The 27,478-nt window shown below is 39.9% G+C and overlaps 1 protein-coding gene across 2 annotated transcripts in view; it reads left to right on the top strand.

Moving 5' to 3' along the window:
- The window catches only part of ZMYND12 (zinc finger MYND-type containing 12), a 40,222-nt gene that overhangs the window by 1,855 nt on the left and 10,889 nt on the right, over positions 1-27,478 (top strand). Inside the window, exons 2-4 of one of the 2 annotated variants that reach the window (XM_003415330.4) lie at positions 14,431-14,572; positions 17,147-17,318; positions 27,161-27,330. In XM_003415330.4, the coding sequence (XP_003415378.2) occupies positions 14,431-14,572; positions 17,147-17,318; positions 27,161-27,330 (484 nt within the window). Of the gene's footprint in view, positions 1-13,937; positions 14,573-17,146; positions 17,319-27,160; positions 27,331-27,478 lie in introns of those variants that run through there. The other variant, XM_010595274.3, reaches the window with a different exon arrangement.

Raw genomic sequence — 27,478 nt, 5'->3', positions numbered from 1 at the left:
GGAGCAGTATGGAAGATTGGAGAGGAGACACTGAAGGCTGCATGACCAATTTAGAAGCTGTTTCAGTGGTCCAAGAGCAGAGTGATGGGGCTTGAATTAAGACAGTAGCTCAGGAAATGGGAGAAATACTTCCGAGATAATATCACTGAAACCTGATGAGCAACTGAAAAGTCAGAGTCAAGAGTGACTTCTCTGTTTTCCCCTAGCTCCTGACTACTCTTACGATAAAAGCTAAATACATGAACAAGGCCCTTCATGATGGACCACTGGTTACCACATCAGCCTCATCCCTTGCCTTTCCTATTCTGTGCATTTGTCACACTTAACATGCATCTTTCACTGTATCCTGTATCACCCCAAGGCCCTTGCATACTCTGTTCGCTTTACCTGAAACACTCTTCCTTCTCCACTTCATCTTGATAACTTCTCTTTATCCTTCAGGTCTCAGGTTAAGTGTCACTTCCTTCAGGAGGCTTTAACCCACCCCTCCAGCCTTACAAAGGAGTCACTGGGTGGTGCAAACAGTTAATCACTTAACTACTAACCAGAAGGTGGGCTCTTCCAACCCACCCAGAGGTACCTTGAAAGAAAGGCCTAGCAGTCTGCTTCCAAAAGGTCACAGCCTTGAAAACCCTGTGAAGCACAGTTCTATTCTGCAACACATGGGGTCTCCATGAGTTAGAATCAACTTGATGACAACCATTTGTTTTCTACCCTATATACCTCTTACTTTTTTTATACCTCTTACAGAATGGATTAGGTGTCCTTTCTAAATGTTCTCACTTCTCCTATCCTAACACTTAGGACATGAGATTGGAATCTGTTATTTGATTGTCTGTAGGCTGTATGCCCCAAGAGGGCAGGGGCAGCATCTGTGTTTTCATTGCTATTTTGTCTTTGGTGGCTTCATTACATTTAGAGTACAGTTTCAGAATTTGAACAGAACCTACGGAACCCTGCATGACCTTGTCCTGGTTACCTCTTCTTCCATTTCCCACCACACCTGCCCCTTCTTTGCCTTGCCCTAGTTACAAGGGCTTTCTTTCAGTTTTAATTTGTAAGCCCTTTCCTCTTGATTTCTTTGCCAAAGCTGTTCTCTCTACTGGGGACATATCCTTTAACCATGAATCTTCCTGGCTCCCTCCTATCCTTCACTTCTCAGCTTAAGTCATTTCTTCAGAAAGTGCTTTCTTGAAAACTCGACCTTAACACCCTCTCCCATTATTCTCTCACAAGTACCATTTTTCTCCATATTCCTATGTTTTTATATTTTTGTATTGTTTAATGTCTGGGTCTTTCACTAGACTTAGCCACAGCATATACAGGCACTCAGTGAACATTTGTTGAATTTAAACCAACTTTGAAATGGATAATAAATCTATTAACTGAGGCAAGGAACATGGGAGGGGGAAGGTGGTGGGTGACATATTTGGTTGGGAACACAGAGCTTGAGTGGCCTTCAGGGCACCTTGGGAGGGTTGGCCAGTAAGCAATTGCAAGCACAGGCCTGGCATTTAGGGGAGAATTGGGGTCCTTTGCCTGGTGTAAGCAACCTCTCTCCTTAAAACGCCCATCCCCTTCATCCCTCCAGCCAGAGTAATTCCTTCTTCCTCTCAATTCACTTTGTAGTTACTCTATACCTCTCAGATGATTGTTATTTTCCATTTTTGTTTTAGTTGTTGGCAAGCGTGTTATCTCCTGGATTTTTATGCCCTGTTAACGCAGGGTATTATGTTGGGTGTGTGTAGAAGGACTGTCATGTATATCTTTTGATCTGTATCAGATCCGTCTGTGTATGCCCCATGGTCTCCAACAAGGTATCTTACAATGATTGGCAGTAAATATTTGATGAATACATGAATAAATGATCATTTCTATGCCCATACCCTCCATTTTTTTCCATTTTCTTCTTTTACTTCCTTTAATTCTCTTAAAGGTTTTCTCCTCTTCTTCCTCCCTGTCTTTTCTCCAGGTTTCTCTGCACTTGTGTCTTGGGGATTTTAGTGCTAAGATTTTTCAAAAAATAAATAAAACTAAGGTAATTGTTCCATGTTTAAAAAATGGGAACTTTTACATACCCCTCCTCCACAAGTTTTGACGGTTATTGTAAAGCACCTAGCACCATCCCTGGGACAGAGTTGGCACTCAGTAAATATTCATTCTCTTTCCTCATCCCAAATTTAAGGAGTAGGAAGGACAGTCAATTTGAATTCATAAGTTTTTTTCTGCAAATAACTTTTTTCCTGATTATAAATGAAATTAATGTGTACTGTGTGAAACTTGAAAATACAAAGTATGTAATAAATTCAGAAAGTATATAATAAATCCACCACTCATCTGTCAGTTTGTTGTACTCTGGTGGCTTGTGTGTTGCTGTGATGCTGGAAGCTATACCAGTGGTGTTTCACCTACCAGCAGGGTCATCATCTGATAGGTTTCAGTGGAGTTTTCAGACTAAGATTAGGAAGAAAGACCTGGTGGTTTAGTTCTGAAAAAATTAGCCAGTGAAAACCTAATGAATAGCAGCAGCAGATTGTCCGATACAGTGCCTGAAGATGAGTCCCTCAGGTTAGAAGACACTCATAATAGGACTGGGAAAGAGCTGCCCCCTCAGGGTAGACTCCGCCTAAATGACTTAGGTGGACTCAAGCTTTTGGGACCTTCATTTGATGATGTGCCATGAGTCAAAATGAGAAGAAACAGCTTTAAACATCCATTAATAATCAGAATGTGGAATGTACAAAGTGTGAATCTAGGAAACTTGGAATTTGTCAAATATGAAATGGAACACATAAACATCTATATCCTAGGCATTAGTGAGTTGAAATGGAATGGATTGGACTTTTTTTTTTTTAATTGTGCTTTAAGTGAAAGTTTACAAATCAAGTCAGTCTCTCATACAAAACTCATATACATCTTGCTACATACTCCCAGTTGCTCTCCCTCTAATAAGACAGCCCACTCCCTCCCTCCACTATCTCTTTTCATGTCCATTTTGCCAGCATCTAGCCCCCTCTACCCTCTCATCTCCCCTCCAGACAGGAGATGCCAACATAGTCTCAAGCGTCCACCTGATCCAAGAAGCTCCCTCCTCACCAGCATCCCTCTCCAACCCATTGTCCAGTCCAATCCCTGTCTGAAGAGTTGGCTTTGGAAATGGTTCCTGTCCTGGGCCGAAAGGAGGTCTGGGAGCCATGACCACCGGGGTCCTTCTAGTCTCAGACCATTAAGTCTGGCCTTTTTATGAGAATTTGGGGTCTGCATCCCACTGATCTCCTCCCTCAGGGGTTCTCTTTTGTGTTCCCTGTCAGGGCAGTCATCAGTTGTAGCCCGGCACCATCTAGTTCTGGTCTTAGGCTGATGTACTCTCTGGTTTAAGTGGCCCTTTCTGTCTTTTAGGCTTGTAATTACCTTGTATCCTTAGTGTTCTTCATTTTCCTTTGCTCCAGGTGGCTTGAGACCAACTGATGCATTTTAGATGGCTGCTTGCTAGTGTTTAAGACCGCAGACGCCACTCTCCAAAGCGGATGCAGGATGTTTTCTTAATAGGTTTTATTAATCCAATTGACTTAGATGTTCCCTGAAACAATGGTCCCCAAACCCCTGCCCCTGCTTCGCTGGCCTTTGAAGCATTCAGTTTATTCAGGAAACTTCTTTGCTTTTGGTTTAGTCCAGTTGTGCTGACCTCCCCTGTATTGTGTGTTGCCTTTCCCATCACCTTAAGTAGTTCTTATCTACTATCTAATTAGTGAATACCTCTTTCCCACCCTCCCTCCCTCCCCCCCTTGTAACTATCAAAGAATATTTTCTTCTCTGTTTAAACCGTTTCTCCAGTTCTTATAATAGTGGTCTTATACAATATTTGTCCTTTTGCAACTAATTTCGCTTAGCATAATGCCTTCCAGATTCCTCCATGTTACGAAATGTTTCACAGATTCATCACTGCTCTTTATCGATATGTAGTATTCCATTGTGTGAATATACGTAATTTATCCATTCATCCGTTGATGGGCACCTTGGTTGCTTCCATCTTTTTGCTATTGTAAACAGTGTGGCAGTAAACACGGGTGTGCATATATCTGTTCGTGTAAAGGCTCTTATTTCTCTAGGATATATTCCAAGGAGTGGGATTGCTGGATCATATGGTAGTTCTATTTCTGGCTTTTTAAGGAAGTACCAAATCGATTTCCAAAGTGGTTGTACCGTTTTCCATTCCCACCAGCAGTGTATAAGTGTTTCAGCCTCTCTACAGCCTCTCCACCATTTATTGTTTTGTGTTTTTTGGATTAATGCCAGCCTTGTTGGAGTGAGATGGAATCTCATTGTAGTTTTGATTTGCATTTCTGTAATGGCTAATGATCATGAACATTTCCTCATGTCTCTGTTAGCTACCTGAATGTCTTGTTTAGTGAAGTGTCTGTTCATATCTTTTGTCCATTTTTTAATTGGGTTATTTGTCTTTTTTGTAGTTGAGTTTTCGCAGTATCATGTAGATTTTAGAGATCAGGCGCTGATCAGAAATGTCATAGCTAAAAACTTTTTCCCAGTCTGTAGGTAATCTTTTTACTCTTTTGGTGAAGTCTTTGAGCATAGGTGTTTGATTTTTAGGAGCTCCCAGTTATCTAGTTTTTCTTCTGCATTGTTAGTAGTGTTTTGTATACCGTTTTTGTGGATTGGCCATTTTGAATTGGACAATCATTTGGTGTACTGTGCCAGGAATGACAGCTTGAAGAGGAATGACGTGACATTCGTTGTCAAAACGAACATTTCAAGGTCTATCCTGTGTAGAGTGATAGGATAATATGCATATGCCTACAAAGAAGACCAGTTAATATGACTATTATTCAATTTTACACCAACCACTAATGCCAAAGATGAAGAAATTGAAGATTTTTACCAGATTTTACAGTCTGAAATTGATCAAACATGCAATCCAGATGTGTTGATAATTACTGGTGATTGGAACGTGAATGTTGGAAATGAAGAAGGATCGTTATTTAGAAAATATGGCCTTGGTGATAGATGCAACACTGGAGATCACATGATATAATTGGGAAACCAGTGACTTAGTCATTGCAAATACCTTTTTCCAACAACATAAACAGCGACTATACACATGAACCTCACCAGATAGAATACACAGGTATACATTTGTGAAAAGAGACGATGGAGGAATCCAATATCAGTCAGAACAAGGCCAGGGGCTGACAACAGCACAGACCATCAATTGCTCATGTGCAAGTTAAAATTGAAGCTGAAGAATATTAAAACAAGTCTGCGAGAACCAAAATACAACATGGAGTGTATCACACCTGAATTTAGAGACCATCTCAAAAATAGATTTGACACCTTGAACACTTAATGATTGAAGATCAGATGAGCTGTAGAATGACATCAAGGACATCATACATGAAGAAAGCAAAAGGTCATTAAAAAGACAGGAAAGAAAGAAAGGACCAAGATGTATGTCAAATGAGAGTATAATACTTGCTCTTGAGTGTATAGCAGCTAAAGCAAATGGAAGAAACATTGAAGTAAAAGAGGGTGGCTTGAGAAGACAAAGTAAAGTGTTATAATGAAATGGGCAAAGACCTGGAGTTAGAAAACCAAAAGGGAAGAACATGCTTGGCATTTCTCAAGCTGAAAGAACTGAAGAAAAATTTCAAGCTTCTAGTTGCAATATTAAAGGATTCTACGGGGAAAACATTAATAGACACAGGAAGCATCAAAAGAAGGAATACACAGCGTCACTGTACCAAAAAGAATTGGTTGACGTTCAGCCATTTCAGGAGGTAGCATGGTGATCAAGAACTGCTGGTATTGAAGGAAGAAGTCCAAGCTGCACTGAAGGCATTGATGGAATACCAGTTGAGTTGTTTCAACAAATGGATGCAGCGCTGGAGGAGCTTACTCATTTATGCCAAGAAATCTGGAAGCTGAGTACCTGACCTACAGACTGGAAAAGATCCACATTTGTTCCCATTCCAAAGAAAGGTGATCCAACAGAATGCAGAAGTTATTGAACATTATCCTTAATGCCAAACACAGGTAAAATTTTGCTGAAGACAATTCAAAGCAGTTGCTGCAGTATATCAGTAAGTAACTGCCAGAAATTCAAGCCAGATTCAGAAGAGGACATGGGATGACAGATGTCATTGCTGGTATCAGGTAGATCCTGGCTGAAAGCAGAGAATGCCAGAAAGATGTTTACCTATGTTTTATTGACTGTATAAAGGCATTCAACTGTGTGGATCATAACAAATTATGGATAACATTGCGAAGAATGGGAATTCCAGAACACTTAATAGTGCTCATGAGGAACCTGTACATAGATCAAGAGTCGGTTATTCAAACAGAACAAGGCAATACTGTGTGGTTTAAAGTCAGGAAAGGTGTGCGTCGGGTTGTATCCTTTCACCATATTTATTCAATCTGTATGCTGAGCAAATAATCGGAGAAGCTGGACTATATGAGAAGAATGTGGCATCAGGATTGGAGGAAAACTCATTAACAATCTGCTTTATGCAGATGACACAACCTTGCTTGCTGAAAGTGAAGAGGATTTGAAGTACTTACTGATGAAGATCAAAGACTACAACCTTCAGTATGGATTACACCTCAACATAAAGAAAACAAAAATCCTCAGAACTAGACCAGTAAGCAACAGCATGATAAATGGAGAAAATAGTAAACTTGTCAAGGATTTCATTTTATCTGCATCCACAGCCAACACCCATGGAAGCAGCAGTCAAGAAATGAAGCACTGCATGGGGCAAATCTGCTGCAAAAGATCTGTTTAAAGTGTTTTAAAGCAAAGATGTCACTTTGAGGACTAAGGTACACCTGACCGAAGCCACCGTATTTTCAGTCACCTCATATGCATGTTAAAGCTGGACAATGAATAAGGAAGATCGAAGAATTCATACCTTTGAGTTATGATGTTGACAAAGAATGTTGAATATACCATGGACTGACAGAAGAATGAACAATTCTATCTTGGAAGAAGTACAGCCAGAGTGCTCCTTGGAAGCGAAGATTTCGGTACTTGGACTCATGTACTTTGGACATGTTATCAGGAGGGACCTAACAACAATAATATTATATAATAAATAATGCATAATCCCATAACCCAGAGATTAATAACCTAATGTTTTGGTGAATTTCCTTTTTTGTATAAATATACTTTATATACTGTAGGTAATTTTGTACATATCATTCAACTTTGGATTGTTGATATCTCAGGGAATAGAACACTTTTTTAAAAAGGCATGTTTTTCTTATTTTATTGTGCTTTAAGTGAAAGTTTACAAATCAAGTCAGTCTCTCATACAAAAACTTATACACACCTTGCTATGTACTCCTAGCTGCTCTCCCCTTAATGAAACAGCTCACTCCTCCTCTCCACTCTGTATTCCCCGTGTCCAGTCAACCAGCTCCTGTCCCCCTCTTCCTTCTCATCTCTCCTCCAGACAGGAGCTGCCCACATAGTCTCACGTGTCTACTTGAGCCAAGAAGCTCACTCCTCACCAGTATCGTTTTCTGTCTTATAGTCTAGTCCAATCCCTGTCTTAAGAGTTGGCTTCGAGAATGATTCCAGCCTTGGGCTAACAGAGGGACCGTGACCTTCAGGTCTCAGTCTCAGTCAGACCATTAAGTCTGATCTTTTTATGAGAATCTGAGGTCTGCATCCCACTATTCTCCTGCTCCATCAGGTATTCTCTGTTGTTTTCCTTGTCAGGGCAGTCATCAGTGGTATTCAGGCACCATCTAGTTCTTCTGGTCTCAGGCTGATGTAGTCTCTGGTTTATGTGGCCCTTTCTTGGGCTCATATATACCTTGTGTCTTTGGAGCTAAAAAGTACACACTGAAGCATTACTAACAGGTAGAAGAGGTTTCAATACCATAGATGAGCAAATCATAGCCTATGGTTATTCATTTCCAATAAGTACTGTTTTCCCTCTTAATTAACATATGGACCACAGATTAAAATACCTTCACATTGGCCAGGAGGGAAAATAAGTGGTGAAGTAGTATGCAATAATAAGAAGCGGTAGGACCTGTGGTGAACTGGAGAATGAATGCCCTGCCTAAAGACATTCAAATTCGGTTTAAAAAAAAAAAAAAGATAATGGGTACAGAAAACCTGTCTGGTTCACAAGTTACTCAGTTGTGACCCCTCATTGAAAACATACTTATCAACTCCTGTGTGCATGGCCTTGTGCTGGGTGTTAAGGGTGAGACAGATGAATAAGGAGGGAGCTCACAAATTTATAAAGTGACAGGCAGGCAAGATATGTCAAAGGCTATCAACAGGACAAAACGTCAGGGCAATTAAGTAAGTTAAATTTCCATTGCTTACACAATACTCAAAAAACCCCTGTTTGAAAAATATCCTGTAGAACTCAAATATTTCTACATCCTGATTGTCTTTTCATTGATCTGTTTACAATAATTCTTTACAAAAAAAATGTTTTTACATGCTTTCTGTCATTTCTTTGATGGCAGTCACAGTTTATAAAGAAAATACTTTATTAGATTTCTTTTGTCCTGGAGAGAGAGAGGAAGGGAGAGAGGGTGCTTCAATACAGCCATGCTGATTTGTTTATGTGTGGTCTGTGGCTGCTTTTGTGCTATAACTGCAGAGTTGAGTAGCTGCAACAGAGATCATATGGCCCTGCAAGCCTAAAATATTTACTATCTGGTCCTTTACAGAAGAACTTTTCCAACCTTGCCTAGATTATCATTGCCTGTTTTGAAATATGTACAAATGGAATCAAACAGTTAACTACCTCACATTTAAGTGAAAATGTATAATAAGCCATTAGAAATGCAAAAACCCATGATTATATGTACCTAACAACGGAACCTCAAAATAGTTGAAGCAAAAACTGACAGAATTGAAGGAAGACAATTTAACAATAATAGCTGGGACTTCAGTCCCTCACTTTCCATAATGAATTGGACAACTAGACAGAAGATCAGGGAAATAGCAGATTTGAACAACACTATAAACCAATTGGAAACCCTGGTGGCATAGTGGTTAAGTGCTACGGCTGCTAACCAAAAGGTCAGCAGTTTGAATCCGCCAGGCACTCCTTGGAAACTCTATAGGGCAGTTCTACTCTGTCCTACAGGGTCACTATGAGTCGGAATCGACTCGAAGGTTTTTTTTTTTAATAAACCAATTAGACCTAAGAGATGTTTATAGAACCCAACGACAGCAAAACACACCTTCTTCTCAAGTCTGTATAGAACATTCTTCAGGTTAGACCATATGTTAGGCCATAAAACAAGTCTCAATAAATTTATAAGGATTGAAATCATACAAAGTATGTTCTGTGACAGCAATGGAATGATAGTGAGAAGATTTGGGAAGTTTACAAATATGTAGAAATTAAACAACAACACAGTCCTAAGTAACAAATGAGTTAAAGAGGAAATTATAAGAGAAATCAAAAAATACTTTGAGATGAATGAAAATGAAACATAGTATACAAAACTTATGGGATGTAGCAAAAACAGTACTTAGAGGGAAATTTATAGCTGTAATACCTGCATTAAAAAAGAGGAAAGATATCAAATCAATAATCTAGCCTTCCACCTTAAGAAGCTATAAGAAGGGGAAATGCAGAAAAGAATTTCAAATTCTCATGGAATCCATACTTTCTAGAACCATGGAGGTTGGATTAACACCCAAAACTATTGCCCTGAGATAGTCTTTAAACCTCAAACCAAAAATATCCCCTGAATTCTTCTTAAAACCAAGCAATAACTAGTGAAGAATGTCTGCTTTAGCTTTATGCTCTTTTAAGATCTATCTATATGAGATCAAACTGACAACAGCAACTTGAAATATTAGCTAGGAACCAGAGGGGGCAGTGAATTTATGTTAATGGGGAAGGAACAACTCAGAAAAGGAGGGTGAGAATGGTTGCACAATTCGAAGAATGTAATCACTCACTGAATTGTTCATGTAGAAACTTGAATTGTATGTTTTGCTGTGTATATTCTCAACAATAAAATAAAATAAAAATTTTTTTAAAAAAGGAAACTAAAAAAGAACAAACTAAATCCAAACTAAGTAGAAGGAAATAAAAAAGATTAGTGTGGAGATAAACAGAATAGAAAATACAAAAACAGTGGGAAAAAACCAATGTAACCAAAGTTGTGGTTCTTTGAGAAAATCAACAAAATTGACAAAACTTTAGCAAGACTGACCAAGGGGGAAAAAAAGAGAGAGAAAAAACTTAAATGACTAAAACCAAGAGCAAAAGTGTGGCGCTTACTACCAACTTGGAAGAAATAAAAGATTTTATAAAAGAATACTATGAACAACTGTATGCCAACAAATTAGATAACCTAGATGAAATGGACAAATTCCTAGAAAGAAACAACTACCAAAGATGACTCAAGAGGAAATGGAAAATCTGAATAGACCTGCAACAAGTAAAGTTAATGATTTTTTAACCAAAAAATTTCACACGAAGAACAGCTTAGGACCAGATGGCTTCACTGATGAATTCTGCCAAATGTTTAAAGAATTGACACTAGTCCTGCACAAACACTTCCAAAAATTAGAAGAGTAGAGAACACATCCTAACTCATTCTATGAGACTGGTATTACCTAGATACCAAAACCAAATATGTCACACACAAAAAAAACAGACTATTATCCCTTATGAATTATAGATACAAAATTGCTCAATAAAATGCCAGCAGACTACCTCCAGAAGCATATAAAAAGGTTATACACCATGACCAAGTGAGATTTATTCCAGGAATGCAAAGTTAGTTCAACATACGTAAATTAATGTAATACATTATTTTAATAGAAACAAGGATCAAAACCACATGTTCATCTCAATAGATGAAAAATCATTTGACAAAAAGCATTTGATCATCTCAGTTGACACAGCATTTGAGAATATGATCAAAAGACTTAACCCTAGGGATAGAAGTGACCTTCCTCAGTTTGGTAAATGATGTCTATGAAAAACCACACGGGGCCCTGGTGATGCAATGGTTATGCACTCAGCTGCTAACTGAAAAGTCGATGGTTTGAACCTACCAGTGGCTCCATGTGAGAAAAGACCTGGCAATCTTCTCCAGTACAGATTACAGCCTAGGAAACCCTATGGGACAGTTCTGCTCTCTCATATAGGGCCTCTATGAGTCAGAATTGACTGGAGGGTACATAACACCACCACCACCAACAAAAAAGGCTACACTTAACATACTTAGTGGTGAAAGACTGAAAGCTTTCCCTTTATGATCAGGAACAAGACAACAATGTCCACTTTTGCCACTGCTAGTCAACCTTGTACTAGAGGTTCTACCCGGACCAATTAGAGAAGAATATGAAATGCATTCAAATTGGAAAGGAAGAGTAAAGCTATCTCTATTTGCAGTTACATGATTTATATATATATAAACCTTTAAAAATCTACAAGAATATTAGAGCTAATAAATGAGTACAGCAAGGTTGCAGAATATAAGATCAAAATACAAAACTCAGTTGTATGTCTACACACTAACAATGAACAATCTGAAAATGAAATTAAGAAAACCATTCTATTTATGATAGAATCCAAATAAAATATTTAGGAATAAACTGACCAAAGAAGTGCAAGACTTGTACACCAAAAACTATAAAACACTGTTAAAAGAAATTAAAGAAGACCCAAATAAATGGAAAGATATATTCATGAATCAGAAGATTTAATAGTGTTAGGATGGCAGTACTCCCCCACCACCCAGAATTGATGTACAGATTCAATGCAACCTCTATCAAAAGTCTAACTGCCTTTTTTTTTTTCCAGAAATTGCCAAACCGATCCTAAAATCCATGGAAATTCAAGGCACCTAGAGCAGCCAAAGGAAAGAGCAATGATTAAGCTCTTGGCTGCTAATTGAAAGATTAGTGGTTCAAACCCACCAGCGGCTCCATAGGAGAAAAGACCTGGTGATCTGCCCCTGTAAAGATAACAGTTTAGGAAAACCTTATGGGGAAGTGCTACTGTGCCTTATAGAGTCACTATGAGTTGGAATTGACTCAATGGCATACAACAACAGAATAGCCAAAACAATCTTGGAAAAAAAGAGGACTCACACTTCCTGATTTCTAAACTTAACTGCAAAGCTATAATAATCAAGGAAGTATGGTACTGACATAAGGATAAACATACAGAGCAATGGAGTAGGATTGAGAGTAGAAAATTAAATCCATACATCTATGGTCAATGGATTTTCAATGCATATGCCAAGCGCATTCAATGGAAGAAAGAATGACTTCTTCAACAAATGGTGCTGAAACAACTGGAGATCAAAAGAATGAAGTTGGACCCCTGCTTCACATCATACACAAAAAATAACTCAAAATGGATCAAAGACCTAAATATAAAAAGCTAAAACTATAAAACTCTTAGAAGGTGACTTAGTCATCTAGTGCTGCTATAACAGAAGTACCACAAGTGGTTTAACAAAGAGAAATTTATTTTCTCACAGTCCAGTAGGCTAGAAGTCCGAATTCAGGTCACCAGCTCCAAGGGAAGGCTTTCTCTCTCTGTCAACTCTGGAGAAAGGTCCTTGTCATCAGTCTTCCCTTGGTCTGGGAGCATCTCAGCGCAGGAACCTCAGGTCCAAAGGACATGCTCTGCTCCTGGTGCTGCTTTCTCGGTGGTATGAGGTTCCCAAATCTCTGCTTGAGTCCCTTTCCTTTTATCTCTTGAGAGGTAAAAGGTGGTGCTGGCCATACCCCAGGGAAACTCCCTTTACATTGGATCAGGGATGTGACCTGGCAAGGGTGTTCCAATCCCACCGTAATCCTTTCAACATAAAATTACAATCACAGAATGGAGGACCACCACAGAATACTGGGAATCATGGCCTAACTAAGTTGATACACACATTTTTGGGGGGAACATAATTCAGTCCATGACAGAAGGAAACATAGGTGTAAATCTCCATGACTTTGGATTAGGCAGTGGTTTCTTAGATATGACACTAAAAGCACAAGCAACAAGAAGAAATAGATAAATTGGACTTCATCAAAATTAAAAACTTTTCTGCATCAGAGGATGCTATCAAGAAAGTGAAAAGACAGGCCACATAACGGGAGAAAATATTTGCAAATCATATATCTGATAAGGGTCTAGTATCCAGAATGTATAAAGAACACTTAAAACTCAACCATAAAAAGATAAAGGAATGGGCAAAGGATTTGAATAGACGTTTTTCCAAAGAAGATATACAAACGGCCAATAAGCACATGAAAAGATGCTGAAAATCATTAGTCATTGTTGTCATTGTTAGGTGCCCTCAAGTCGGTTCTGACTCACGGTGACCCTATGTATAACAGACAAAACACTGTCCAGCCCTGCACCATCCTCACAATCATGGCTATGCTTGAGCCCATCACTGCAGCCACTGTGTCAATCCATCTCATTGAGAGTCTTCCTCTTTTTCTCTGAACCTCTGATTTACCAAGCATGATGTCGTTCTCCAGGGACTGGTCCCTCCTGATAACACATCCAAAGTATGTGAGATGAAGGTTCACCATCCTCGATTCTAAGGAGCACTCTGGCTGTACTTCTTCCAAGACAGATTTGTTCCTTCTTCTGGAAGTTCATGGTATATTCAATATGCCAACACCATCATTCAAAGGCATCTGTTCTTTGGTCTTCCTTATTCGTTGTCCAGTTTTCATGTGCATATGAGGCGACTGAAAATACCATGGCTTGGATCAGACACACCTTAGTCCTCAGGGTGACATCTTTGCTTTTAACACTTTAAAGCATCTTTTGCAGCAGATTTGCCAAATTGCAGTGTGCCATTTGATTTCTTGACTGCTGCTTCCACGGACATTGATTGTGGATTCAAGTAGAATGAAATTGTTGACCATCATGATGTTACTTATTGATCCAGTTGTGAGGATTTTTGTTTTCTTTATGTTGAGGTGTAATCCATATTGAAGGTTGTAGTCTTTGATCGTCATCAGTTAGGCGCTTCAAGTCCTCTTCATTTTCAGTAAGTGAGGTTGTGTCATCTGCGTAATGCAGGTTGTTATTTTGTCTTCCTCCAGTCCTGATGCCACATTCTTCATATAGTCCAGCTTGTTATTATTGTTGTTTACTGCTTGTTGTTATTAACTAACCAGAATACTTACAGCATCCCTGTGTGCCTTTGGAACTTGAACGTCTGCCTTCAGAAACAATGTCCTCCCCCACCTGTTCCCAAATCCCAACGTATCTTTAAGTAACCACGTGAAGGAAAAGAGATTTGTGCCTCATAAATGCCTTTGGCTTCCTGCCTGGTTTACATTGGGCTTACTTTTCTAGTGTCTAGGATTAGGCCAGAAGTATGGCCAAGAGGATCTTAGGTGTTGGGTTAGGCCAAAGATAAAGATAATGAAGTCCATGTCTTTATTGTCAGTGGTGTAGTGCACCAAAGAGCTGACTGGGGCAGCATCCATGAGAAGATATGTCAGCTCCTGATTCCTCTGCGCACTTCCATGCCCTTCTACAATTCGGAGGAAGAACGGCAGCATGGTCTGCAACAGCTGCAGCAGCGACAGGTATGCCCTATAGTACTATTAGAGAGTTAACTCATGGGTGCAGCAGAACAGCCCAGAACAAGGTCGCACTTTGTTGAAACCACTCAATTGTAAGTTCCTTGGGGATGGAGATGTTGTTTTATGTCTTTATGTCCTCAGAACCATTCGTAGTATGTTCTCCACATATGTACCAGATACTTGCATATGCTAACTACTATGATACAAGCCTGACCCCATAATACCAAAACCAAACCAAACCCGTTGCCATCAAGTCAATTCCAACTCATAGCAACCATAAACCTGTTGCCATCAAGTCGATTCCGACTCAAAGAGACCCTATAGGACAGAGTAGAACTGTCCCATAGAGTTTCCAAGGAGCGCTTGGTGAATTCAAACTGCCAACCTTTTGGTTAGCAGCCGTAGCACTTAACCACTACACTACCAGGGATTCCCAACCCTATGTAGGAGATCAAAAAGTGATATATGAATGTAGGAGTGAATAAATAAAGGAGATCAGGAAAAGTAGTCCCTACTACTGTGGCATTGACAGTATCTCAATTACTCTAAAAAAAGGTAGCGCTTTATAAACCATCAATCTCTGAACACCATATTCATCAGTTTTAGTGTTGATAAAAAAAGGCCTTAAAACAATGCAGAGTTGAAGTTACTTTTTTTTTTTTTTAATATTTATTGTGCTTTAAGTGAAGGTTTACAAATCAAGTCAGACTCTCACACAAATGTTTATAAATACCTTGCTATATATTCCTAATTGCTCTCCCTGTAATGAGACAGCACAATCCTTCCCTCCACTGTCTCTTTTTGTGTCCATTCAGCCAGCTTCTGACCCCCTCTACCCTCTCATCTCCCCTTCAGACAGGAGATGCCAACATAGTCTCATGTGTCTACTTGGTCCAAGAAGCTTATTCTTCACCAGTATCATTTTCTATCCCATAGTCCAGTCCAATTTCTGTCTGAAGAGTTGGCTTTGGGAATGGTTCCTGTCTTGGGCTAAAGCAAGGTCTGGGGACCATGACCTCAAGGGTCATTCTAGTCTCAGTCAGACCATTAAGTCTGGTCTTTTTATGAGAATTTGGGGTCTGCATCCCACTGCTGTCCTGCCTCCTCAGGGGTTCTCTGTTGTGTTCCCTGTCATGGCAGTCATTGATTGTAGCCGGGCACCATCTAGTTCTAATGGTCTCAGGCTAATGTAGTGTTTGCTTTATGTAGCCCTTTCTGCCTCTTGGGCTCATAATTACCTTGTGTCTTTGGTGTTCTTCATTCTCATTTGCTCAAGGTGGGTTGAGACCAGTTGATGCATCTTAGATGGCCGCTTGCTAGCATTTAAGACTCCAGACCAAGGCTGTAAATCTTTACGGAAGCAGACTGCCACATCTTTCTCCTGTGGAGTCGCTGATGAATTCCAAAAGCTGACCTTTTTTTTTTTTTTTAAATAATTTTTATTGTGTTTTAAGTGAAAGTTTACAAATCAGGTCAGTCTTTCACATAAAAACTTATATACACCTTGCTACATATTCCCAATTACTCTCCCCCGAATGAGACAGCCCATTCCCTCCTTCCACTCTCTCTTTTCGTGTCAATTTTGCCAACTTCTAAGCCCCTCTACCCCTCCACCTCCCCTCCAGGCAGGAGGTGCCAACATAGTCTCAAGCGTCCACCTGATCCAGGTAGCTCATGCCTCACCAGCATCCCTCTCCAACCCATTGTCCAGTCCAATCCATGTCTGATGAGTTGGCTTCAGGAATGTTTCCTGTCATGGGCCAACAGAAGGTCTGGGGGCCATGACCACCGGAGTCCTTCTAGTCTCAGTCAGACCATTAAGTCTGGTCTTTTTATGAGAATTTGGGGTCTGCATCCCACTGTTCTCCTGTTCCCTCAGGGGTTCTCTGTTGTGTTCCCTGTCAGGGCAGTCATTGGTTGTGGCTGGGCACCATCTAGTTCTCCTGGGCTCAGGATGATGTAGTCACTGGTTCATGTAGTCGTTTCTGTCTCTTGGGCTCGTTATTACCTTGTGTCCTTGGTGTTCTTCATTCTCCTTTGATCCAGGTGGGTTGAGACTCATTGATGCATTTTATATGGCTGCTTGCTAGCGTTTAAGACCCCAGACGCCACTCTTCAAAGTGGGATGCAGAATGTTTTCTGAATAGATTTTATTAAAGTTACTTTTGACATTAGCTAAGCAGGATAATCCAGAAGGAAAAACAAGAGGTTTCTCTCAAAATTAGCTCAAATAGGAAGGCAGGAAGTTTTAGATACTCATGAGACCTGGTAGTTTTATTAGGAATATAAGAATAATGCATATTTATTCATTTAATAACTTAGTATTGAGCATTCACATATGCCAAGCCCTGAATTAAGATGAAAATACACATTTTACTGTGTCTTGAGGAACTCGCAGTCCAGATTTTGCCATTTTATGCCACCTATTTTGGATCACATGTCCACCTGAATACAGGCAGACCCACTATGTGCCTGCAATGAGTTCATTAGGTGTTGGTCATATCTCCAGGTATGTCTATATCCATCTTTGATTTTTAACTTTAGACCGTCTTATGCGACCTATTTTTTTCTTCACAGAAGCATTTGATTGAATTCTGCTACACTGTAGCCCAGAAATATCTCTTTGAAGGAAAACATGAAGAAGCTGTCCCAGCAGCTTTACATTCTCTTCGCTTCCGTATGAATGTATATGGCCTGAGTTCAGTAGAGCTTGTGCCTGCTTACCTGCTGTTGTCCGAGGCTAGCCTTGGTAAGTGAAACTGACGTGAGAACCCTGGAGCCGTTCGGAAGTGCTATATTGGGTCACACCAGTGTCCCAAGTCCAACCTTGATGGTTTCATGACCTTAATACTTTTGAAGATTTGTAGAGTTTTATAGAATGTCCCTTAATTTGGTTTGTCTGATGTCTCCTTGCTCATAACTGTATTCAAGTTATGTGGCTTTGACAGGAAAATCACTGAAGCGATACTGTGTTCTTCTCATCCCATCCTGTCAGCTGGCCCATGTTTTCAGTTTGTTCCATTACTGATCATGTTCATTTTAATTACTTTATTAAGGTGGTATCTTCCAGGCTCCTCTGTCATGTTACTCATTATTATTACTTTGTAATTAATGAGTATTACTTTATAATTAATAAGTTACTTTGTAATTAATAAGTATTTTATGGGGAGGTACTTTGAAGGTGTAAATATTCCATTCCTCATCAAGTTTTCAATGCATTCATGTATATGTTTGTATCAGAATAGACTCTTGGTTTCCTATTTTATTCAGTGGGTTATAATCCATTACCATCGTTAATTTGATCTTCAAACTGTGCTAGATTTGGCCAATGGGAGCTCATTCAAGCTTACTTCTGTGTCTCCTTGACATGTCCCATCATTCTTTGAACACTTTTCTGCTTTTGAAACGTTTCTCCAAGGAGCCCTGATTCCTTTTAGTGGAAAATGGATTTAGAAGCCAAGAGCTATGTGCTAGGTGTGCTTATTACTACTGGGGTGTTGTTGCTCTCAGCCCTTCTCAGTGGATAAAAATTAGGGAATATGTGTAAATATAATTATGTCTATAAGTGTATACACATATGCACAAACATTATGCCTATATTTCTGGATCTATCTATCTACCTACCTAGAAAACCATGAGCCCATACCGATACATCCAAATCCAGTTCAACACCACAAGATTCAATCAAGTCTTCTCCCATTCTATGTTTGTAGCTCCCTTATCTGACAGTGAGAACGCTAGCTTCAATTTTCACTAATGTATTCATATATTTGCTCAATTTCCCTGTATGAGCCAAACTTCCATCTCCACTTCCATTCCTTCTTCTTGGCAGATGCCCCCTTCTCCCTTTCTGGGCTCTGACTTCCCCATTCTGGGCCACCACCTTTGCATGGACATCCATCTCACAGTTGGGACTGTGACTCCCCCTGCCAGGCCACTTACCTGCAGAATCACCCTCCTCACCCTGGTCAGGTTCTGACTCCCTCTTCCAAACTAATGGAAAGAGCACTGGACAGGGAAATGTGGTCCAGGTTCCATTTATCTCTGACACTATGTAGTTACAGGATTTTGGAAAAGTCATCCTGGTCTAAGTCTCATCATTTCTCATTTGAACTATTGCCTTCTAACTGGTCTCCCACATCTTCTCTGGCCTCCCTCCAATCCATTCTACACATAAAAACTGGTAAAGTCACTGCCCTAAATACAATTCAATAGCTTCCCATTGCTCTTACAATAAAGACCAAATTCCTAAAGCAATCTATGAAGACCTGCTTCGTCTCCCCCTTGCCAAATTCTCTCATAGAGTCTCACATTCTTTTCTCTCTTCCTTCCAGTTATGCTGGCCTTCTCTTGATTCCTCAGAGGCACCTTTTGCCTCCTGGCCTTTGCACATGGTGTTTCCTTGTTATAGAAGGCTCTTCTCTAGCCACTCTCTTCACTCCTCTCCCCCTTCACATACTTAACTCCTATTCATCCTTCAAGTCTCAGCTCACGAGTTGTTATCCCTTTGTCTAGATGCCTTTTTAGACTGGGTTAGGCCTTTTTTTTTTTTTTAATATACACCCATTTGGAAATCTCTTCCTTTTTTCTGAGTACTTATTTCATTAATAATTAAACATTCCTTGCTGAGATTAGTTAATTCTCTCCTCACTAGACTGCAAGCCCAGGGAGAACTGGGACTGTGTGTCTTCTTACTCACCAGTGTCTTCAATACCCAGCACAGTACTTAGGGCAGAGAAGGTACTCAACAAATGCTCTTAGTACCTGACACCTAGTGGGCATTTGTTGAATCTGAATCTGAACCACAGGGTTGTTTTAAGGATTAAATGAGTTCAAGTGTAATGAACGCGAAAGTGTTTTGAAAGCTGGGAAGTGCTGTCTAAATGGAAGATTTCATTATAACGTCCATAGTCATTGATTTAAACCCTTGCCAAAGTTTTTGAAAAGTGGAAATAAATCACATCCCTTGTGCCTATGCTTCTTTTCCATCTTAGACACTCTTTCAGACCAGAGTGCAACCATAACAAATTAAAAAAATAAATAAATAAAACGATGGAATTTTAATCAACTAAAAACGACATTTTCAGTAATACTTCAAATACAGAGGAACCACCTTATTCATCTCCTCCCACTGTTCTCATAGCAGGAGGAAAAAAAAAAAGCAGGAGAAGCTGAGTTTAAATCTCAACTCTTTCTTCACTGGTGGTGTGACCCTATAGGCCAAGCTCTTTCTTGCCTTAGGGCTCTCACACATGCTGTTCCTTCTGTCTGGAATGCCCTTTTTTCCCTCACACATTGCTGGCTCCTTTCCAATCTTCAGGTATCTACTTAAATGTCACCTCCTCAGAGAGGTGTTCCTTAATCATCCAATCAAAGTAAGTCCTCCCCCACTTTTTCTTGGTCACTGTGTTCTGTTCATTTTCTTCATAGCACTTTGTCTCAGCTGTCTAGTGCTGCTACAACAAAAATACCACAAGTGCCTGGCTTTAACAAACGGAAATTTATTTCCTCACAATTTAAGAGGCCAGAAGTCCGAATTCAGGGCACCAGCCCTAGGGGAAGGCTTTCTCTCTCTCATGGTTCTAGGGGGAGATGCTTGTCTCTTCAGCTTCTGTTTCCTGGTTCCTTGGAGTTCACTGTGTGACTTGGCATCTATTTTCCCCCATCTTTGCTTGCTTAATCTGCTCCTTTTATATTTTGTAAGAGATGGACTCAAAATACACCCTGCACTAATCCTGCCTCATTAACATAACAACCCATTCCCAAAAGGGATTGTAACCACAGGCATAGAGGTTAGGATTTACTATTAGGTTATTATTTTTGAGTGATATGATTCAATCTATAACACACTTCATTTTTTGTTTGTTCATTGTCTGCTTCACTCAATTATAAACTCCTTGAGGCCAGGAATCATGTCTGTTTTATTCACTAGTCTGTCCTGAGCATCTAGCACAGTGGTAGAGACTCAGTAAATTAGATGGTATATGGTTGAATGAATGAATCAAGTTTCCTCCTCTGCCAATTCCTCCTCTGAGATTGACTTCACAGGGCTCTTGGCAGTCTTAAATCACAGATGCAAACGACCTAGCACAGTTCGTGGCAAAGAGCCAAAAAACCAAACCCATTGCCGTCTAGTCGATTCTGACTCATAGCGACCCTATGCAAAGACCAGACCCTCAATAAATGGCAATTCTCTTTTCCTGGCACCACAAAGCCTCCACCTTTGAATTATCTGTGCCAGCTTTATTCTGATCACCTTTACTTTCATCACTGAGTGCTGAAAATCTTCCTTCGTAATGTCTTTCAGATCTACTACTAACTCAGGGTAAGCTTCAGATGCCCTGCCCTTCATGTACTGCCACTGCCCCTTACCTGGCTTTCCTTCCTCTGTTTGCTCCATATACTATTAAAATCACCCTTCAGGATAGCCTCACTTCCTTCAGCAACTTTGTCTCTGCTGCCTCCACTCCATCCCTACACCCCTCTGGCTGGCACTATAGTTAAGAGTGTATGTCTGAACTTACTTACAGGTCACAGTCTTAGTTCTGACCTGCTTGTAGAAGGCCGTTCCTCTCACTTCGCTCTATCCTGCTCTCTAAATTTGCAACTTTGTAGTTTATTCCCTCAAGTATGGCTTTTCCTTTGAGACTGGTGCTTGTTTTAGATACTGGTTTAGCTTGGTTCTGAGGACTTCCTTCTTTGGCACTGCCTCCTTGAGTGATAACTGGACAGTGAAAGTTTTCCAGTTTATGTCAATACCCTCTACCAATTCTTCCTCATCTAAGTAATCTTAGCGAAGAATCATATAGCTGCTGGTTGCTTGTGTGTTGCTGTGATGCTGGAAGCTATGCCACTGGTATTTCAGCTGAGCTTCCTAAGACAGACTAGGAAGAAGGACCTGGTGGTCTACTTCTGAAAGGAATTAGTCGTTGAAAACCTTATGAATAGCAGCAGAACATTGTCTGATATAGTGATGGAAGATGAGCCCCTCAGGTTGGAAGGCACTTGAAATACAGCTGGGGAAGAGCTGCCTCCTCAAAGTAGAGTTGACCTTAATGACGTGGATAGAGTAAAGGTTTCGGGCCCTTCATTTGCTGACATGGCAAGACCAAAATGAGAAGAAACAGCTGCAAACATCCATTAGTAATAGGAACGTGGAATGTACGAAGTATGAATCTAGGAAAATTGGAAATCATCAAAAATGAAATGGAACGCATAAACATCTACACACTAAGCTTTAGTGAGCTGAAATGGACTGGTATAGGCCATTTTGAATTGGATAATCATATGCTATACTATGCCAGGAATGACAAATTGAAGTGGAATGGTGTTATATTCATTGTTAAAAAAAACATTTCAAGATCTATCCTGAAGTACAGCACTGTCAGTGAAAGGATAATATTCATACACATACAAGGAAGACCAGTTAGTACGACTATTATTCAAATTTACGCACCAATCACTAAGGCCAAAAGTAAAGAAACTGAAGACTTTTACCAACTTCTACAGTCTGAAATTGACCAAACATGCAATCAAGATGCACTGATAATTACTGGCGATTGGAATGTGAAATTTGGAAACAAAGAAGGAACAGTAGTTGGAAAATATGGCCTTGCTGATATTGATGCCGGAGATTGCATGATAGAATTTTGCAAGACCAACAACTTTTTCATTGCAAATACCTTTTTCAACAACATAATGGCGCCTATACACATGGACCTCGCCAGATGGAATACACAGGAATAAAATTAAATACGTCTGTGGAAAGAGACGATGGAAAAACAATGGAAAAGCTCAATATCATCAGTCAGAACAAAGCCAGGAGCTGACTGCAGAACAGACCATCAATTTCTTATATGCAAGTTCAAATTGAAGTTGAAGAAAATTAGGACAAGTCCATGAGAGCCAAAGTATGACCTTGAGTATATTCCACTTGAATTTAGAGAACATTTCAACGATAGATTTGATGCATTGAACGCTAACAACCTGAAGGCCAGATGAGTTATGTAATGACATCGAGGATATCATATGTGAAGAAAACAAGAAGCCATTAAAAAGACAAAAAAGAAAGAGAAGACCAAAATAGATGTCAACAGAGGCTCTGCAACTTCCTCTTGAATGTTGAGTAGCTGAGGTGAAAGAAAGAAATGATGAAGTGGAGGAGCTGAACAGAAGATTTCAAAGGGTGGCTCTTAAGGAGAAAAAGTAAAGTATTATACTGAAATGTGCAAAGACCCAGAGTTAGAAAACCAAAAGGGAAGAACACTATCAGCATTCCTCAAGTTGAATGAATTGAAGAGAAAATTCAAGCCTTGGGTTGCAACGTTGAAGGCTTCTATGAGGAAAATATTAAATGATGTAGGAAGCATCAGAAGAAGATAGAAGGATTACACAGAGTCACTGCACGAAAAGAATTGGTCGAGACTCAGCCATTTCAGGAGGTAGCATATGATCAAGAATTGATGGTATTGAAGGAGGAAGTCCAAGCTGCACTGAAGACACTGGCAAAAAACAAGCCTCCCAGAATTGACAGAATACCAACTGAGATGTTTGAACAAATGGATGTAGTGCTGGAAGCGTTCACTTGGCTCTGCCAAGAAATTTGGAAGACAGCCTCCTGGCCAACTGACTAGAAGAGATCCATATTTGTGCCCATTCCAAAGAAAGGTGATCCAACTGAATGCGGAAATTATCGAACAATGTCATTAATGTCACACACAAGTAAAATTTTGCTGAAGATCGTTCAAAAGTGATTGTAGCAGTATATCATCAGGGGACTGCCAGAAATTCAGGCTGGATTCAGAAGAGGACGTGGAACAAGAGGTATCTTGGCTGAAAGCAGAGAATACCAGAAAGATGTTTACTTGTGTTTTATTGACTATGCAAAGACATTTGACTGTGTGAATCATAGCAAATTATGGATAACATTGCAAAGAATGGGAATTCCATAACACTGAATTGTGCTTATGAGGAACCTGTACATAGACCAAGAGGCAGTTGTTTGAAGAGAACAAGGGAATTCTGCATGCTTTAAAATCAGGAAAGGTGTGTGTTGGGGTTGTAGCCTTTCACTATACTTATTCAATCTGTATGCTGAACAAATAATCTGAGAAGCTGGACTATATGAAGAAGAGTGGGGCATCTGGATTGGAGGAAGACTCATTAACAACCTGCGTTATGCAGATGATACAACCTTGCTTCCTGAAAGTGAAGAGGACTTAAAGCACTTACTGATGAAGTACCACCTTCAGTATGGATTACAATTCAACACAAAGAAAACAAAAATCCTCACAACTGGACCAGTAAGCAGCATCATGATAAATGGAGAAAAGACTGAAGTGGTCAAGGATTTCATTTTACTTGGATCCATAATCAACACCCATGGAAGCAGCAGTCAACAAATCAAATGATGCATTGCATTGGGCAAATCTGCTGCAAAAGAACTTTGAAGAGTTAAAAAGCAAAGATGTCACTTTGAGGACTAAGTTGTGCCTGACCCAACTCATGGTGTTTTCAGTTGCCTCGTATGCATGGGAAAGGTGGACAATGAATAAGGAAGACAGAAGAAGAAATGACGCCTTTGCATTATGCTGTTGGTGAAGAATACTGACTATACCATGGGCTGCCAGAAGAACGAACAAATCTGTCTTGGAAGAAGTACAGCCAGAATGTTCCTTAGAAGCTAGAATGCCAAAACTTTGTTTCCCATACTTTGGACATGTTATCAGGAGGGATCAGTCCCTGAAAAAGGACATCATGCTTGACAAAGTAGAGGGTCAGTAAAAATGAGGAAGACCCTCAATGAGATGGATTGACACAGTGGCTGCCACAATGGGCTCAAGCATAATGATGATGGTGAGGATGGCGCAGGACGGGTCAGTGTTTTGTTCTATTTTATGTAGGATTGCTATGAGTCAGAACCAACTTGATGGCACCTAACAACAACAAGAACAAGAATCATTTGCTTCTTCAACTAGTGAGGACCTGAAACATCACTCAGTCTAAACTTATTTTGTAGCCCAATCCCAGATAGAAGATGTGACTTGGCGTGTTCACATGAGCCAGGATCATGATGGACTCAGGCCTTTTGCTTCTATTCTAGTGTTTTCCCATTTTAGTTTGGATTTTGAGCTTCAGTCAAGCAAGGTTACCTGGTTCCTCTTGTAGGCTGCTTCTGCTTAACTTCTGCTTTAACTCAGTGCCGTGTGATTACAACCAGAATGAAATGATGCTTACACATGAACTGGGCATGGGAGCAAGGACAAAGAAGGGTGGATGGTTGATTTATGAAGAGTTTGTATCCTTGCCTCTTGATCCTTCATTTGGTACCCTTTGTGTTGCAGCATCCATTACAGGAAATACTTCCTACCCAGAGCATGTCTCCTCTCTGCAGAATGCTGTCAGATCGTTCGATATCTGTTCAGTTCTGACAACCTCTCTAGGAGGCAAACAGGTAGACAGGCAGCTAATATGTGTCTTTACAGCTGAACAAAAAGCTTTAAATATCATTCTTTTACCTTCTACATCACTTAGTAATCATGTATTAGCAATTCTACCCTCTAAATGTTTCTTATTTCCACTCTATCCCCGTCCATTGCCTTGGTTCAGGCTCCTGTCAGTGTCTGCCTAAACTACTTCAAAAGTCTTCTAATGAGTCTCCCACCTGTCTCTCTCCTATTCAACCTCAAAACCAAATTCAGACTCCCTGACCGTTCCTCTCCCTACTCCATTATCCCTCTCTACCCTGTATATAGAATTCAACACTTTCTACTCTCTGCCACTTCCAAACCTTGTTGTACTTAACACTATATTATAAATATATTTATTTAAATGTCACATATGCCTTCCCCAACCCACTGTGAGTTTTTCAATAGTACTGGCTTTTTAAATTTTTTTATTTATTTAGTTGTTGTTGAGAATATACGCAGCAAAGCATACAACAATTAAACAGCTTCTACATCTACAATTCAGTGACATTGATTACATCCTTCAAATTGTACAACCATTCTCACCCTCCTTTTCTGAGTTGTCCCTCCCCCATTAATATAAACTCGCTGCACCCTAAGGTTCCTATCTAATCTTTTGAGTTGCTGTTGTCAGTTTGATCCCATACGGATACTTCTTAAAAGAGCATAGTGCTAAAGGCAGACATTTTTTTTTATTGTGCTTTAAGTGAAAGTTTGTAATTCAAGTCAGTTTCTCATACAAAAACTTATATACACATTGTTATGTGACCCTAGTTGCTCTCCCTACAATGTGACAGCACACTCCTCTCCACCCTGTATTTCCTGTCCATTCAACCAGCTCTTGTCCCCCTCTGCCTTCTTATCTCGCCTCCAGACTAGAGCTGCCCACATAGTCTCATGTGCCTACTTTAGCTACGAAGCACACTCCTCACCAGTATCATTTTATGTCTTATAGTCCGGTCTAATCTTTGTCTGAAGAGTTGGCTTTGAGAATGGTAGTTTTGGGCTAACAGAGAGTCTGGGAGATATGCATGACCTGTGGGGTGCCTCCAGTCTCGGTCAAACCATTAAGTCTGGTCTTTTTATGAGAATTTGAGGTCTGCATCCCACTTTTCTCCTGCCCTATCAGGGATTCTCTGTTGTGTTCCCTGTCAGGGAAGTCGTTGGGGTAACCGGGCACTATCTAGTTCTTCTGGTCCCAGGCTGATGGAGTATCTGGCTTGTATGGCCCTTTCTTTATCTTGGGCTCATATTTTCCTTGTGTCTTTAGTGTTCTTCATTCTCCTTTGCTCCATGTGGTTTGAGACCATCTGATGCATCTTAGATGGCCACTTGCTAACTTTTAAGACTCCAAATGCCACTCACCAAAGTGGGATGCAGAACGTTTTCTTAATACACTTGGCTATGTAAAGGCAGACATTTTTTACTAGTTAAGCTAAACTATTGTTTGGTTTTTAAGAGAAGGGTATTGGCTTTGATTCATCTTTGAATTTCCGTCGCTTGACATAAAAGGCATTAAATATATATATTTAATTAAGATATAATTGTCATTCCATAGATTTACCCTTTTAAAGTACACTCAGTGGTTTGTGTATATTCACAAGTTTATGAAACTATCACTACTATCTAATTCCAGAACCATCCCGAAATGAAGCTCCATACCCATTAGTAATCACATCCCATTCCCCCAGTCCCCCTGGCCCTGGCCACCCCTAATCTAGTTTCTGCCTCTGTGGATTTGCGTATTCTGGACATTTGATATAAATGGAATCAGTCATACAATATGGGGCCTTTTGTGTCTGACTTCTTTCATTTAGCAAAGTATTTCCAAGGTTCATCTGTGTCATCACATGCATCGGTGCTTTATTCCTTTTTATGGCTGAATCATATTCCATTGTAAGAACATACCACATTGTGTTTATCCATGCATCAGTTGATGGCCATTTTGGTTGTTTGTACTTTTTGGAAATTATGAATAATGATGCTATGAACATTCATGTACAAGTTTTTATGTGTCAGTAAATATTTCAGCCAACAAATAAATGAGTGAATGGATGAAGACTTATATTTCATCGCGTGTCCTCTGGCCAGCATATGAATTATAACTTTTATTTCTTTTGGGCAGGTCTGGGTCGGATTGTCCAGGCTGAGGAATATCTATCCCAAGCCCAGTGGACAGTCCTCAAATCAACTGAGTGCTGCGCTGCCATCCACTCTTTATTACATCGGAACCTAGGGCTTCTCTACATGGCTAAGGAAAACTACGAGGAAGCCCGTTATCATCTGGCTAATGATGTAAACAAGCTAAATGTTAATACCTGAATATTTCTAAGAACAGCTCTATTTAGTTTTTTTTTTTTTTTAACTGAGCATTTCTCTAAAACTTTCTGTTTGCAAGTGACCACTTGGTACAGTATTAGGAAAAACACAATTATAACAACCT

This window comes from Loxodonta africana, chromosome 3 (assembly GCF_030014295.1).
Source record: "Loxodonta africana isolate mLoxAfr1 chromosome 3, mLoxAfr1.hap2, whole genome shotgun sequence".
Classification (NCBI taxonomy): domain Eukaryota; kingdom Metazoa; phylum Chordata; class Mammalia; order Proboscidea; family Elephantidae; genus Loxodonta; species Loxodonta africana.
This window is presented reverse-complemented; position numbering and strand designations above follow the sequence as displayed.